Raw genomic sequence first — 15339 nt, 5'->3', positions numbered from 1 at the left:
TGAACGTAAAGCCCCATTCCTTTTCCTGTTGTCCCTCACATAATCAGGCAGTTTCAGGTATAGAGCGGACAGAGAAGATAAGGCTGCAGGAGGCTGGGAAGATGAATCAAGGGACAGAGAAGAGGCATTCCCCACACCGTGGGAGGGTGCTCCTCATTCACTTCTCAATCATATTCCTGGCTAGTAAGGGCTGGCATACTGCTGCGTCCTTTCTGTAATACCTTATAAAACCTAGAAAAGTAATTGTAAAAGAACCTATTTATTACAAACCAGCAACTTTACCATAAAAGGTCTTAGACCAATAATTGCTTTCATTAAACAAAACCAATAGGATACATTTCTAATTTCATTTTACAGACAAGTAAAGGTCAAGAGGAAAGTCTGGCTCTCATAACAAACAAAAAGAGGGGGAGAAAGAGAGAAAAAAAAGAAAAGGGAAACAATTCTAGAAGTCCAGCAAAAGCAGCAGGAGCCCAGAGTTAGAAGGGGTGGTCTCTGAAAAGCTGCTACCTGAGGTTTGTCTTAGGCTGGAGTCAGCAGCCTTGGGCCATCTACCAGGCCTCCCCTCCAACGCTGTGCTTTCCTGCCCAACCTCCCAGCTTTACCCTCCTTTTCCTTTTCCCACCAAAGACCAAGAGTTCAGAGCTTCCTGGACCAAGATATTCTGCTCCCCAGAACACTGGGCCCGGCGGGGGAGAGGGGACAGGAGAGTGAGTTTTTTCCATTTTAAAGAAAAACTTAATGGAGAGAATTTTCTCAAATTTAAGTTTCTCTCACAAATTTTTCCATACTTAGTAACATTTGCTACCATTTGTCACCATTTGTCCACCTTAGAATCAAGTAGGAAGGGCTGTCTGATTAAACCCAAAATGATCAATTTCAGTATTGTAGGTTTGAGTATTTCACTGTTTGTGTGTGTGTGTTTGGGAAAGAGCCCCATAAGTTTCATATTTGTGACTGGTGACAAGGCATTTCCATTGCTGTACCCCCAAGAAGGAGAGGAAAGAGGTCAAGGCTTTGGGGTTGCTGGGGAGGAGGATCCTAGCTTTTTCTTCTATATTCTGTCAGGCTCTAGATTTACAGTCAGCTGCTATCTGAAAGCCACTACCCCATCCACGGGAGAAAGATGTGACATTCTGCTTCCGTAAAGACTTAAAAAACTAAAAAAACCAAACCCATTGCCGCGATTCCGACTCATAGTGACCCTATAAGGCAGAGTAGAACTGCCCTATATGGTTTCCAAGGAGCGCCTGGTGGATTTGAACTTTTTTTTTTTTTTTCTTTCTTTTTTGTGCTTTAAGTGAAAGTTTACAAATCAAGTCCGTCTCTCACACAAAAACTTATATACACCTTGCTACATACTCGCAATTACTCTTCCCCCAATGAGACAGCCCGCTCCCTCCCTCACTCTCTCTTTTCGTATCCATTTTGCCAGCTTTTAACCCCCTCTACCTTCTCATCTCCCCTCCAGGTAGGAGATGCCAACATAGTCTCAAGTGTCCACCTGATCCAAGAAGCTTCCTCCTCACCAGCATCCCTCTCCAACCCATTGTCCAGTCCAATCCATGTCTGAAGAGTTGGCTTTGGGAAGCGTTACTGTCCTGGGGCAACAGAAGGTCTGGGGGCCATGACCACCGGGGTTCTTCTAGTCTTAGGCGACCATTAAATCTGGTCTTTTTATGAGAATTTGGGGTCCGCATTCCACTGTTCTACTGCTCCCTCAGGGGTTCTCTGTTGTGTTCCCTGTCAAGGCAGTCATCGGTTGTGGCCAGGTACCATCTAGTTCTTCTGGTCTCAGGGCACCATCTAGTTCTTCTGGTCTCAGGATGATGTAATCTCTGGTTCATGTGGCCCTTTCTGTCTCTTGGGCTGGTAATTACCTTGCGTCCTTGGTGTTCTTCATTCTCCCCTGATCCAAGTGGGTTGAGACTCATTGATGCATCTTAGATGGCCGCTGGGTAGCGTTTAAGACTCCAGACGCCACTCTTCAAAGTAGGATGCAGAATGGTTTCTTAATAGATTTTATTATGCCAATTGACTTAGATGTCCCCTGAAACCATGATCCCCAAACCCCTGTCCCTGCTACACTGGCCTTCGAAGCATTCAGTTTATTCAGGAAACTTCTTTGCTTTTGGTCTAGTCCAGTTGTGCTGACCTCCCCTGAGTGTTGTCTTTCCCTTCACCTAAAGTAGTTCTTATCTACTATCTAATTAGTAAATACCCCTCCCCACCCTCCCTCCCTCCCCCCCTCGTAACCACAGAAGAATGTTGAACTGCTGACTTTTTGGTTAGCAGCTGTAGCTCTTAACCACTATACCACCAGGGTTTCCCATAAAGACTCACATCCTTGGACACCTTATGGGGCAGTTCTACCCTGTTCTACGGAGTCACTGAGTTGGAATCAACTCAACAGCAACGGCTTTCGTTTTTTTGTTTGTCTGTTTTTAAACTTTCTATAAAGGGCCTTGGAAACTCTGTGGGAGCAGTTCTACTTTGTCCTATAGGGTCGCTGTGAGTTGGAATTGACTCAGCGGCAGTGGGTTTGGTTTTTTTTTTTTTTAATACAGGGCCAGTTAGTAAATATTTCAAGCTTTGTGGCCCAAGTGTCTCTGTTACAAATACTTAACACTGCTGCTGAACAGGAAAACAGCCACAGATAATATGTAAATGAATGTGCATTCCTGTGTTCCAATAAAACTTTATTTATAACAAATAGGTAGCAGACCAGATTTGGCCCATGGGCCATTGTTTGCTAACCTTTGCCCCAGATACCAGTAACTTCAAAAGGAATGCTTATTTAGACAATGCCAGAAAAGATTAATCTAGAAAACACTTTTTATCTCTACCATAATCTGCTTTAATAGTTGCCAGTCCTGAGTATAAATAAGAATCCTCAGCAATGAAATCATAGAGCCACAGTTGAGCCATAAGAGGAAAATTAAATACTTTTGTATTTAGGATACTAAATTATTTTCTTATTCCCAGATTATGGGCCTGAGAAGACAGGGTATAAAGAGGAAAGTCATTTAAAGCACCCATTTAGTATTAATTTTTCATTTTCCACTATTTGCCATCAACCAGAGAATGACTTACCTAACATGATTATAAAACATAGTTTCACTGCTTTGATCAGGAAGTTTAGAACAGTAACTCTGAAGTTAGTAAATGGTTTCAGTATTATTGCAAGTCATAATGGAAATGATTTGTACCATAGTAGAGAGAAAAAGCAAAAAGAAAAAAAAAAGTGCAAGAATTGTTAATTAACTTCACTGTTTCTCCACAAATGCTAGGAGTATTAAAAAACAAGATTGCTGAAGTACAAACATCAGGATTTAATGAACAATGGGATGTAACTGAAGTAACACAGAATGACTTAATCGGGACAGTGGGTTGTTTAATTATGGAGATAATGGATCTTGTGAAAGGACAAACTAAATGGAACAGAAGGAGCTGGGGAGTAATAAGGAAATGACCATGTTAAAGGAAACATATAGACGAGAAACTCTTGCTAGAGATGGACTCTTTTATATATGAACTATTCTATTAAACGTGATTGTCCCCAAATGGTAACTACGCGGGAAAAAGGCAGACCGGTGTGGGCTGGTATCAACTTTTAATAAATCACAGTGGAGACATTAAAATGTCTGCAGGCGTGTATCTGTGCTTTTTCAAGAATTTCTAATAATCTTAAAGAGTTGCTTACAGATATGAGAATGGGGCAATAATATGTTTGTTGGAACACTGTTTCCCAGGATGCCAAGATGTATCTCTCAGCTACATCAGATTGGCAGGCTCATTTCCTGGGTTTAAGAGTTCAAAAAACCATTTCCCGCTTAACTTTGATTACAAGTCAAATGTCTCTTGCCAATTCAGCGTGCTTGCTACGAGTTATTGGGTTTTCTCATCTCCTCCTGAAAGAAAAGCAAATGTCCTTTCTCCCGTGTGGTTCACTTTCCTGGAACTGAAATTCTCAAGTGTTCACTGGCTCCTCAAAAGTTTTAGGTGATATGTTCTGAAATCATCCTTTTGACACAGCACAAGCTGAGTGAGGGCATGCGGTTTTCCATGAACAAAATCGAACATGCTAAAAGTCCTTCAAAGGGGGAAAAACAGCCCAGCAAATAGGTTTTGTTTCTCTTCTACCTGTCAAATGTAAATTCCTGGATGTTACAAGAAGACTAGAGCCCTGTGTGTGCAAACCCTCCCCTGATGCTAACGCTAGGACGGATGCTAATGGAAGGCTTTTTGCTCATTGTTGCCTCATTGAACACCAGCCTGGATGCCTTGATAGAGAAGGAGGGTTTCTTATTGTACTAGGGGAAGCGTGACTCTATGGGGCTTTGCTTAAACTTGAGGAAAGACAAAGGAATCTTCCTCCCAGGATTCAAAGAACAAAGAATTACTTTCCAGGGCCCATTTGTTAGTATAATGATTTCATATATTAGAAATTGGCAGGAAGTATGTCTTTATGTTCTAGAAAACACTCCACACCTCAGGGAGAACATATCCTAATCTTAGAGGTGTGAAACCTAACTTTTAGGTTGTTAAACGAGGTGCTGAGCTTCTGAGCGCCAAATAGGAGTTTGGGGCCATTTTATTTTTTTCAAACTTGCCCCTGCCATGGCACCTGGTTCTGTCATTTCTAACTGCTCAGGTGACTGCTCTTGGTTTTTCTCTGACTTTCCTTTCCTTGAAAGGATTTCCTTCTCTCTCTCCTATACACACACACACACACACACACACACACACACACAGAATCAAGTTTGTTCACCACACCTTTGGTTTTCAATTACATAAACTACCTCAGGCAAATTTAGAAAATCAAGACTTAAAACCACTGGGTGTACATGCCCCCGGGAGGGAGGAAAGTGGAGTAAGAAAGAGGGATGAAGGGGAGAAGGGAGGAAGGAAGGAAATTAGGAATATGATAGTTAAAGCTGGGGGAACTTGCCAGCTGGGAAATGGAAACCTTAAATATTTTATATTGACCTTCTGCTAACATTTTGTCACACAAGCACAGGCCGGATCATATGCCTCGTCTAGAGCTTCTAGTATAATCATCACCATGAAAGGGATGTTGGGACAGGGACAATGAAAGGCATTAAATATCATTTTAAAGGCAAGGCCCCTAGAAACAAGTGGCTCATAACTTTTCCAGTCTTTATTTACTGGCAAATCTGAAAAGGGTCATTTATGTGAATTTTCCTGAAATCATAATTTTCCATTAGCCTGTTCCCCCAGGGGGCTATTAAGGAAACAAACAAAACAAAACAAAAAAAACCCTCAAGAGTCGACATGAATTTCTTCAACATCAACATTTTGATGATGAGTTGAGTGTTAACAAATCAGAAACACATGGTCTTATTGACTGTGAAATAAATAATGTTTCAAAATGAAAAGGGGGAAGAAAGCATTTCAGATATAAAGCATTCAAAAGAACTCAAACCTCAAAAGTTGCTTCCCTGATCAGACATTTAGCCTCTTCCCCACACCCAACAGAGCCCTGATGGGACAGTGGTTAAGCGCTTGGCCGCGAACTAAAAGGTCGGTGGTTCAAACGCGCCAGCTGCCCTGTGGGAGAACAATGTGGGAGTCTGCTTCTGTAAAGATTTAAAGCCTTGAGAACCCTGTGGGGCAGTTCTACTCTGTCCTGTAGGCTCGCTATGAGTCAGAATCAACTCAACAGTGGTGGGTTGGCTGGTTCCCCGCCCAACCCCACCTTTTGCTCTCTGGGGTCAGTATTTTCGTAAAACTGAAATACTACTGGATTCCACCAACTTATATTTCTTGGAAATACCTCTCCCTGGTGCTTATAAAATATTTCAAAGTAAATGCATGGCCTTCTATGTTAGGACCAAGGCCTTGTTTTCAAGACAAATCCAAGGTCTGAGAAAGGAAAGTCAAAATGTCCTAGCCCAAATTTTGTCTTTTTTTCTCCAAGATACCCAGTGGTGTTCTCTACAGTGGACACACTTTAAAATTACCTGGAGAGTTTAAAAAATGTAACCATGCCCGGGTTCCATCCTCAAAGATTCTGATTTAATCAGCCCAAAAGGAGGCCCAGGCCTTAGAATGCCTGGGTCTGCTTGTTTAACAAGTGGCCAAGGAGATGTGAATTAAATGTAACAAAGCTTTACATAGCACTCATGTGCCAGGCCAAGTTCGAAGTAATCAATATAATATAAAAAAAACTTTTAATTCCTTGCCACACCCATTAGGCAGGCACCGACCGTTGTCATCATCCTGTCCATTTACAGGTGAGGACATTAAGGCAAAGAGAGGTTTAGAAACTTGCCCAATGTCACAAAGCTAGCAAGTGGCAGAGACAGGATTCAAACCTGCCTTGGCTCCAGAGTTCAAGTTTTTAAGCACTATATCCAAAGTGTGGCCCCTGGACCAGCAATATCAGCATCATCAGTGATCTTGTCAGAAATATAAATTCTCAGGCCACAATGCCAAACAGAAAAACCGTCCAGTCGATTCCGACTCATAGAGACCCTACAGGACAGAGCAGAACTGCCCTATAAGGCTTCCAAGGAGTGGCCAGTGGATTAGGATGGCCGACCTGTTGGTTAACAGGCTTAGTTCTTAACCACCGTGCCACCAGGGCTCTGTTGGGTGTAGGGAAGAGGCCAGATGCAGATCCACTCAGTTAGAAATTCTGAGGATGCTGGCTAGCAGTCAGCACTTAACAAGCTCTCCAGGTGATGCCGGTCCAAGCTCAGGTTTGAGAACCACTGCACACAGTACACAGGCAGCCCTGGTGGCGCAGTGGTTAAGTGTTCAGCCGCTAACTGAAAAGTCGGCAGTTCAAACCCACTGGTCACTTTTTGGGAGAAAGATGTGAAAGTCTGCTCCCGTAAAGATTACAGCCTTGGAAACTCCATGGGGCAGTTTTGCTGTCCTATAGGGTCACTATGAGTCGGAATCAACTCAAGGGCAATGAGTTTGGGTTTTTGTTTTATTTTTGGCACCCGCTACGCTGCCTCTCAGATGCAGATGGGGGTATAGACAGAATTCAGAGTACTGGGAAACGTTGACTTTCGGCTCAGCTTCCCATCTCTCAGATGGCTGTTGAGCATGGAGCCATCTTCAGTGGAGGGATGAGCTACACATGGCAGTGCCTGAGAACTCAAAGTAGCTGATGTACGGAGTATTCTCCCACCCGAGGACATAACCATAATACGGTCCACAGCAAAGTGGTGCCTTCTCCAATTAGGGGATGAATTCTTCCCAGATGACACCATGGCACTCACCAACCAGAGCGAAGCCACAGGAGACTCGGCTCCTTTAATGGGCAATACCAAAACCTCACTGTCATTTCCCCTCCTTCCCCACTAGCGAGATGGTGAAGAAGCCAGAGTCTGTAAAGCTAAAGATTTTGCAGCTGGAAGTATCTTGTTAATTTTCAACCAGAACACAACCAACTCTTCGCCAAGTCTATATTAACAGAAAAGCATAGGAAATTTCTAAGTAATTTTGGAGCTATGTTCCATGCGTGGCTCCCTCTCTCAAGTTCCAGAATGTGCTATAAATTGGTCTGCCTTGCTTTAGGAAGAGTAGTGGGCGGGTGGGGTGGGGGTAAACTGAGAGGAAATTCTCAAATGGATAAAACCCTCCAGCAGCTAGACAATCACGCTGCTGTAGTGATTTACAGTGTTCCTCTAAAAATATCTACGAGATCACAGTACATTAAGTGCGCGACACCAAACATTTGTAACTAACCCACGGAAATAAAGTAAGGGCGCCACGTTGCACGGGGAACGCAGTTGAATTTGTCTTGTGGTATCGTTCTAAAATAAGACGGCCTCAATTTGGTTGAAATATATCTTCACACATTGTCTTCCAGAGCAGAGCCATTTGAGAAATTCTGATTGCAATTATAAGCACTGAATAGGGAGTACTTTGCATTTCCTTTGACGATACTGAAAGCTATAGGCAATCCTGATATTAAAATCTTTGGAAATTGATGAGTACCCCAGGCATCATTACAATACTACTCCCCCATCCAAGTAATTAAAATCTATTATGTGAACACGTGTTAGTATTTTATCAACTACTGTTTTAAATGAACTAAACTTATGAGCCCTCCCGAAGCAGGAATGATCTCATTCCAAGTGACCCCACCCCCACCCTCTAATTCCCAGCCAGACATATTTCCAAGTCTAGATGGAAAGTTTTATCACAAACATACCACCGTGCTGAATTCTGGAACCTGCCATAGCAGCCAGTCTTCATTAAGGGTGTATAGGGCTTTGCAAGTGATGACGTCGACGGGACCCTTGTTTATTTTCTGGTTCAAGGTCGTCACCAGCAAATAGAATGGCTCTCCTACAGTCTCCTTGGAAAAGATGCAAAAACGACAGTTAGCATTCTGCTGAATCCTCTGCACTTCCCAAAGAACAAAAGTTGCAGTCTATGGCAGGAGGACAGGAGACAGGAGGTGGTGTTCTCTAATAGTCAACAGGAAACTCCCAAGAAAATACATATCGCTCTACTTAGGGTTTGGAGCAAAACTCGGATGCACAGGAAACTGCCTCTTCTCCCCAACACACTGGCATGTGCATGCACGCACACGCACATACGCACATGCACACACACCTTCACTATGTTCACAGTCAATACCAACAGGAAGTACACACAGTAGTCTATAATTACTTGTGCTAAGCTTATGTATGGTAGGCTAATGTTTATCACTTGGCTAAGGCCTACGAACAAACAGTTGCAGAGGCAGAGGCTTAACCTTTCCTTCCACTCCTATTTATTTGCCTTTTTTTTTTTTTTAGCAAACCGAAATAAACAGCATTTAAAAAAATGTACAACGATTAGCCTTGGTAACAAGAATAAATGTTAGAAAATTTTATACATTTGCCAGGAATGATGCTTCTTGGTGTTTACAGCTTTTAATGAAGGATGTGGTTGTTCGGTTAAGCAATTTGCAGCTCTATTCTTTGGTGTGTGCCAGACCAGTCCCCGTTCGGTTCCCAGACACATCCTGCAGTCCCACCTCTACACCTTTGCTGGTGCTGGTCCACAAACGCATGCCACCTCCTTTCCCTGGACCAGAGCCAATGCCATTTCTTCTAACACTGTCCCCATGCACTCAGGTCCGTCCTGATGGTTTCTCTCTTCAAATTTCTGCTGTGTATACTCTTTCCTGGACCAGGGGCTGTTGTTATTTAAATGCCTTAAATTTGGTTCAGTGGTAGAATTTCTGCCTTTCATGCAGAAGACCAGGGTTTGATTTTTGGCCAGTGAACCTCAAGTACAGCTACCACCAGTCTGTCAGTGAAGGCTTGAGTGTTGCTACAATGCCAAACAGATATCAGTGGAGCTTCCAGACTAAGATGGACTAGGAAGCAAGGCCTGGTGATTTACTTCTGAAAACCAGCCAAAGAAAACCCTATAGATCACAACAGTCCACTCTGCAACCAGTCATGGGAATGACAGAGGACTAGGCAGTGGTTCGTTCCGTTGTGCATTGTGCATGGGGTCTCCATGAGTTGGGAGCCAGCTCAACTGTAGCCAACAACAGTGTGCTCAAATGGACGCTGAGCACCTCAAGTGGAGGCTTCTGCAGCGTCCTCCTAAGGCATGTCACCCTGGGTGGGCAATACAGTATTTGTTAAAGAAACAACCTTCTAATGGTCAACAGAGGAATCCCTGCGTGCTGGTGGAAATGGTTTGTACTCAACTGCTAACCCAAAGGTTGGCTGTTTAAACTCACCCAGGAGTACTTCGGAAGGAAGTCCTGGCGATCTGCTTCTGAAAGGTCACGGCCTCGAAAATCCTGTAGAGCAGTTCTACTCTGCACCCATGGGGTTGCCAAGAGCTGGAGCTCACTCAACAGCAATTAACAACAATGACCAACAGACCTTAAGGCGAATAGTTCGGGGAGAACGAGCGGGGGCCATGGCTAGGAAGTCAAGCCAGGTAGTGTTCAAAGCACCAGTTTACAAAGCTTTACAGCCAACAGTTCTGACTTTGAAAGGCAGAGTCTACTTCGTTTCTCACCCGCATTCCCTTGGGCAGGTGATGGATCTCTTTTAAATCTATTGGGATTTTCCTCCCACCCCACCCCCATCCTTTACGCAGACTGCAAGAACATCTGCAATCTCCAATCCTGGCTTCCTCTTGCCCCTAGCCCCATCCTACACTCACACATGCAGGCTGCTGGGCTCCCTTTACCACTTCCTTGAGTCTCTTCTCAGTGGCGGGATGTTCAAAAATTTTCCAAAATGGAGAGAGAGGGTCTGGTACATGACATTTATTTCTCATGAGAAACTTCCTTTATTTAGTGGTTCACAACCTTACTGCTCTCTTCTCTTTCCCTCCACCCCTTAGGCAATATCCTAACCATAAAACTAGAGCCCCTACTTCTCTCTTCTCCAACACAGATCAGAGACGAGGGTGACAGCTGTTGTGAGTGGCTGGATGTGCCCACAAGGTTGAAGGTGGGGGGCCAGATAGGCTCTCCTGGGCAGCTACTGGCTCAATGGCCCTGTGGTCAAGAATTCTCCAGGGTAGAGTGAGTCTGAAATTAGTAACATCTTTTATACCAAGGAGCCCTGGTGGCACAACAGTTAAGTGCCTGGCTGATAACAGAACGGCTGGCGGTTCAAACCCACCCAGCAGCTCCTCGGGAGAAAGACCTGGTGATCTGCTCCTGTAAGGATCACAGCCTAGAAAACCCTATGGGGCAGTTCTACTCTTGACACCATCCGACAGCAGCAACCTCTTACACTGCTGCCCACATTCACGGTCCCAACCCAGGCTAAGCATCTCCAGAATGCTTTGGGGCTCTCGTGAAAAACATTCAGATACCTGGGCCCTACTTTGGACCTACAGAACCAGAATCCCTGGAAATGAGGCTTGGGCATCTGTAGTTTTAAAAACTTCCTAAGAAATCCCGATGTGTGGCCAGCTTAAGGATCCACAGGGCCAAAAAGTTTCTTTGTCACCACTGAACACAATTTCTAGGTTAGTCACACCTGCTGGGGACAGGAGGGTCCCTCCCCGACCTGGGTCAGGATCAACCATCTATGTGACCAGAGCAGACTCCATCTTCTCAGCACACAGCTCCCCAGGGAGCTGGCCTTGGCAGAGCCCACCTCACTGATCTATTCCCGCCCTTCTCTTCCTGTGATTGGAACTACGCTTCACCCTTCACCATCCTTCCTCCACAACCAGACCTCTGGCCCTGACTGAGCTGGACACTTTGGTGCCTGTGATCTCTCTCCATTCCCCAATTCTCTCCTGAACCTGTCTGTAGGAACCCTCCTTGCTGGGGAAGCAGTAAGCAGAGTGGCTAAGAGTACTCAAACCCTGGCGCTGTCGCACGCTAGCTGTGGGATCAGGGGAAAGTCACAGTCTATTCTGTGTGACCCAAACCCCCCATAGGCAAAACGGTCATAAGGTACTTACTCCACACAGCTGTTAAGAGGGTTACGTGAGAAACGGTAAGCAAAGCTCTTAGCATAACATCTGGCACAGTCAATAAATGGCAGTAGTTGTCCCGGGATGGTGCAAATGGTTTGTACTCAATTGTTAACTGAAAGATTGACAGTTCAATCTGCCCAGTGGTGCCACAGAGGAAAGACCTGGTGATATACTTCCATAAAATTGTTGTTAGTTGCTGTGGAATAAATTCCAACATATTGTGACCCCATGTGCTACAGAGGAGAACTGTTCCATAGGGTTTTCTTGGCTATAATCTTAACAGAAGCAGATAGCCAGGCCTTTCTTCCGAGGTACCAACGGGTAGGTTCAAACCACCAACCTTCAGGTTAGCAGTCGAATGTAAACCGTTTGCACCACTTAAGGACCTTTCCATAAGATTTACCCCTTGCTATCAATTCCGACTCATAGCAACCCTATAGGATAGAGTAGAACTGCCCCACAGGGTTTCGAGGGGTGGCTGGTAGATTCAAATTGCCAACCTTTTGGTTAGCAGCCCGAGCCCTTAACCACTGCGCCACCAGGGCTCCTCTGTAAGTTTACAGTCACCGAAAATCCTGTGGAGCAAGCAGTTCTGCCCTGAAACACGTGGGGTCATCATGAGTCAGAACAGACCCAAAGGCAACTGGTTTGCTTTCTTGGGGGGGGGGTGGTCGGGGGAGGGTTTGTTGTCGTTATTATTTTACCACAAAGCCTTGGAGGCTTAGAAAGGAAAGTTACCTGGAGGTCAAGTGTGAGTGCCCCCCATTCAAACATTCGTAGGGGGTAGGGCAGGAAGACTAGGGCTGTCAGAGCCCCACACCCCTTGGGCACCTGGCTGAGGGAAGCCAGGCCCTCCTCACCAGAGGGAATTATTCCACTGAAAGCGAAAGCGTCTCTGACTAGTTTAGCGTCCTCCCCCGCCGCCTCCCCTGTCAGCTCTGCTGCCCCATCACTACTGGATTGCTCGAGAGACTCAAATCAGTACTGCTAAAGCTCAACCCAGAATCCTTTGCTCAAGGGAGCCATTTGGGCTTGGAGCCCAGATTAACAGAACGCCTCACCCATTTAGTGTCCAAGAGCAGCAAGAGAGATGGGAAGATCAACTGTTGAGAGTATAGAGTAAGAATCACGAGATCCCGGTAAAAAGAGCCAGAAAGGAATTTAAAACAAATGACTACACCCCTCATTTAGTAGATAGAAAGTGGATGCCCAGATGGAAAGTGCCAAGCCCAGAGACACACAGCTAGCTAAAACAGCAAGGATTTTAGAACCGCAACCTGGTAGTTCTAACCAAGACTCCTAGCCCAGTGCTCTTTCTATTACCCTGGAGTTCTCAAATGTAGGGCACCTGAGAATTACTTGGATGAGTTTCTTAAAAATGAGGGTTATTGGGTACCACCCACAGAGCTACTGATTCTGCGGGACTGTGGTGGAATATGAGTCAGCCTTTTAAGACCCAGAGGCCAAGGAACTGGGTTAGGGTCCCACTGCCTCTGCTTAGAAGCAGTTGTGGCTGAAGCAACGATGGTGGGAAGCAAAACATATTCAACCCAGAAATAACCACTCAACGCCTCTCCAAAGCGTGTGATTTATATCAAGTAAACAGAAAAGAAGGCAGATTTCATTAATCTTAATAAATGGGTATTGCCTTGGGAGAGGAAGGGGTTGGTTAAAAAAAAAAAAAAGTACACCTACTTGTAAGATTGCATTAAACATTAAACTACGCACAGTCTATTTGAAGTGCTGGTTTTGGATTGGAACTTAAGTAGCACTGTTAAAACCTGTGGTATAGCAGTATATCTTATTCAAAGTTTAATTAGATTTTAGAACTAGCTACAAATACACAATTATGCAATTCCCCTGGAATCTGGATGGCTGGTAAAATTAAAGAAGGATAAGAACCTTCTGTACCAGGGGCCTCGGAGGACAGAATGATGATTGGGTTCACCTTTATTTTGATATTAATATCTTATAATAATGATGGCCAGCATTGAGGGAGTGCTTACTCCGCGCTAAGCAACGGCATACATTTTCTTATCTGCACTTCAAAACGGTCTTGCAATGTTCTTTTTCTAATCCTTCAGGTTATAAAACCAAGGCTCAGACAGGTCCAGAAATCTGCCAAGGACTCTAGTAAGTAGAGAAACCCAGGTTTGAAGCAAGCAGTGTGGCCCACAGCTCTTAACCACTGGATTATGCAGAAAGACTACATTCAAAACAATTTTAAGATTTAGTTAGATTACAACCATGTTCATATGGTAACTCCAACAAAGTGAACTTAAGGGGAGGTGGTTCCTTTGGGGAGTCGCTTCAATGCAGAATGACTTGTTCGAATTGATTGTAATTAGCTTACAACATACTGGTAGGTAAATGGATCTTTCTCAAATGTTTCTGAGGACCTGAAAATAGTTTGTTCTTCAGGAATTGAAATATTCCCTCTACTCAGGACATTTTCTTAAATGGGCCTGTTGGCCTATGGGTGTTAATTAATGTTAATGATGAAAGGGAGGGCTCCCGTGAAAAGTCTTATCTGGATAAATTCTCAATGAATGACATTGACCTAAGTCAGTTACAGGACTCCTTGAGTGTCAAAAAGGTCTAAGTTTTGGACTGCTAATTCCCCTCAATCCTGTGCTGCCTTTTTTTTTTTAATGTCCCAGGTTCTGACCACTACTGTCCTCAAGCCATAAAAACTACACACCAATGTTAACTTCAGGACATTTTCTGTGTCGTCAGCACCAAAGCCAGAACGGTAACAAGAAGTTAATATCTTTCCCTAATTTCAAAGGTAGGTTGGCAGTTCAAGCTCACCCAGCAGCATCTCTGAAGGAAGCCCTGACGATCTGCTTCCAAAAGGTCACAGCCTTGAAAACCCTATGGAGTGCAGTTCAACTCTTCATACATGGGTCCTCTGTGAATTGGAATCGACTCGATGGCAAACAAAGACAAGCCGGTTGTAAGAAAAACAATTTTTATATTTCCCTCTATCAGCTCCTCGGAAGGACCCGTTGCCGTCGAGTAGATTCCAACTCATAGTGATTCTATAAAACTCATTGCCGTTGAGTCGGTTCCAACTCATAGCCGCGACATTATAGGACAGTGTAGGCCTGCCCCATGCAGTTTCCAAGGAATACTTGGTGGACTTGAACTGTCAACCTTTTGGTTAGCAGCCATGGCTCTTAACCACTATGCCACCAGGGTTTCCAGTGACCCTATAGGACAGAGTAGAACTGCTTAATAGAGTTTCCAAGGGGCAGCTGGTAGATTTGAACTGCCAACCTTTTGGTTAGCAGCCAAGCTCTTAACCACTGTGCCACCAGGGCTCAGGACCAAGACTAATAGAGGTTAAATGGTGACACCATGGAGTACTCCAAACTTATCCCCACAAAGAAATCAGCATCTGCTAAAAATGACTACCTATTGTCTTACCTCTGACACTGCCAAGGGATGCTATACTTACCCGAAGGAAACCAGAAAGGCAGACAGACATCCAATTGGTGAGGAGTTTTTCGACCACAGACTCCGTGCGCCTTAGCATGAGTTTAGGCTGCATGTTACTGGACTGTTCCATCAAGTCTCTGGTCAGCACCTCCAGGATGCTGGTCAGGTAGACCAGCTTGGTTTGCAGTGCAATGGTCAAAAAGGAGGCAAACAGACACCTGTTTAAAAACAGAGCCTTGGTTAACTATCAGTTGTAGGCTTGGCTTGTTGCTGATGATAGTTGTCATGGGACTTTGCTGGGCAAGGGGGTACTTGTCCTGTTGAGCATCTTTGTTTTTAATAGACTATATTATTTTTATAGAGCAGGTTTAAGCTTACAGAAATTTTGTGCAGGAAGTCCAGAGTGTTCTCATATCCCCCCTCGCCCCTCTGCACACAGTTTCTCCTATTATCAACATT

The 15339-nt window shown here is 44.4% G+C and overlaps 1 protein-coding gene across 1 annotated transcript in view; it reads right to left on the bottom strand.

The window, feature by feature from the left end:
- Positions 1-15339, bottom strand: part of PLXNC1 (plexin C1) — a 174237-nt gene that overhangs the window by 39494 nt on the left and 119404 nt on the right. The window contains exons 20-21 of the mRNA XM_049884041.1: positions 14900-15098; positions 8195-8341 (exon numbers count right to left, since the gene is read on the bottom strand). Coding sequence (XP_049739998.1) covers positions 8195-8341; positions 14900-15098 — 346 coding nt within the window. The remainder of the gene's footprint in view (positions 1-8194; positions 8342-14899; positions 15099-15339) is intronic.

Source organism: Elephas maximus, chromosome 4 (assembly GCF_024166365.1).
Source record: "Elephas maximus indicus isolate mEleMax1 chromosome 4, mEleMax1 primary haplotype, whole genome shotgun sequence".
In the NCBI taxonomy this organism is placed as follows: domain Eukaryota; kingdom Metazoa; phylum Chordata; class Mammalia; order Proboscidea; family Elephantidae; genus Elephas; species Elephas maximus.
This window is presented reverse-complemented; position numbering and strand designations above follow the sequence as displayed.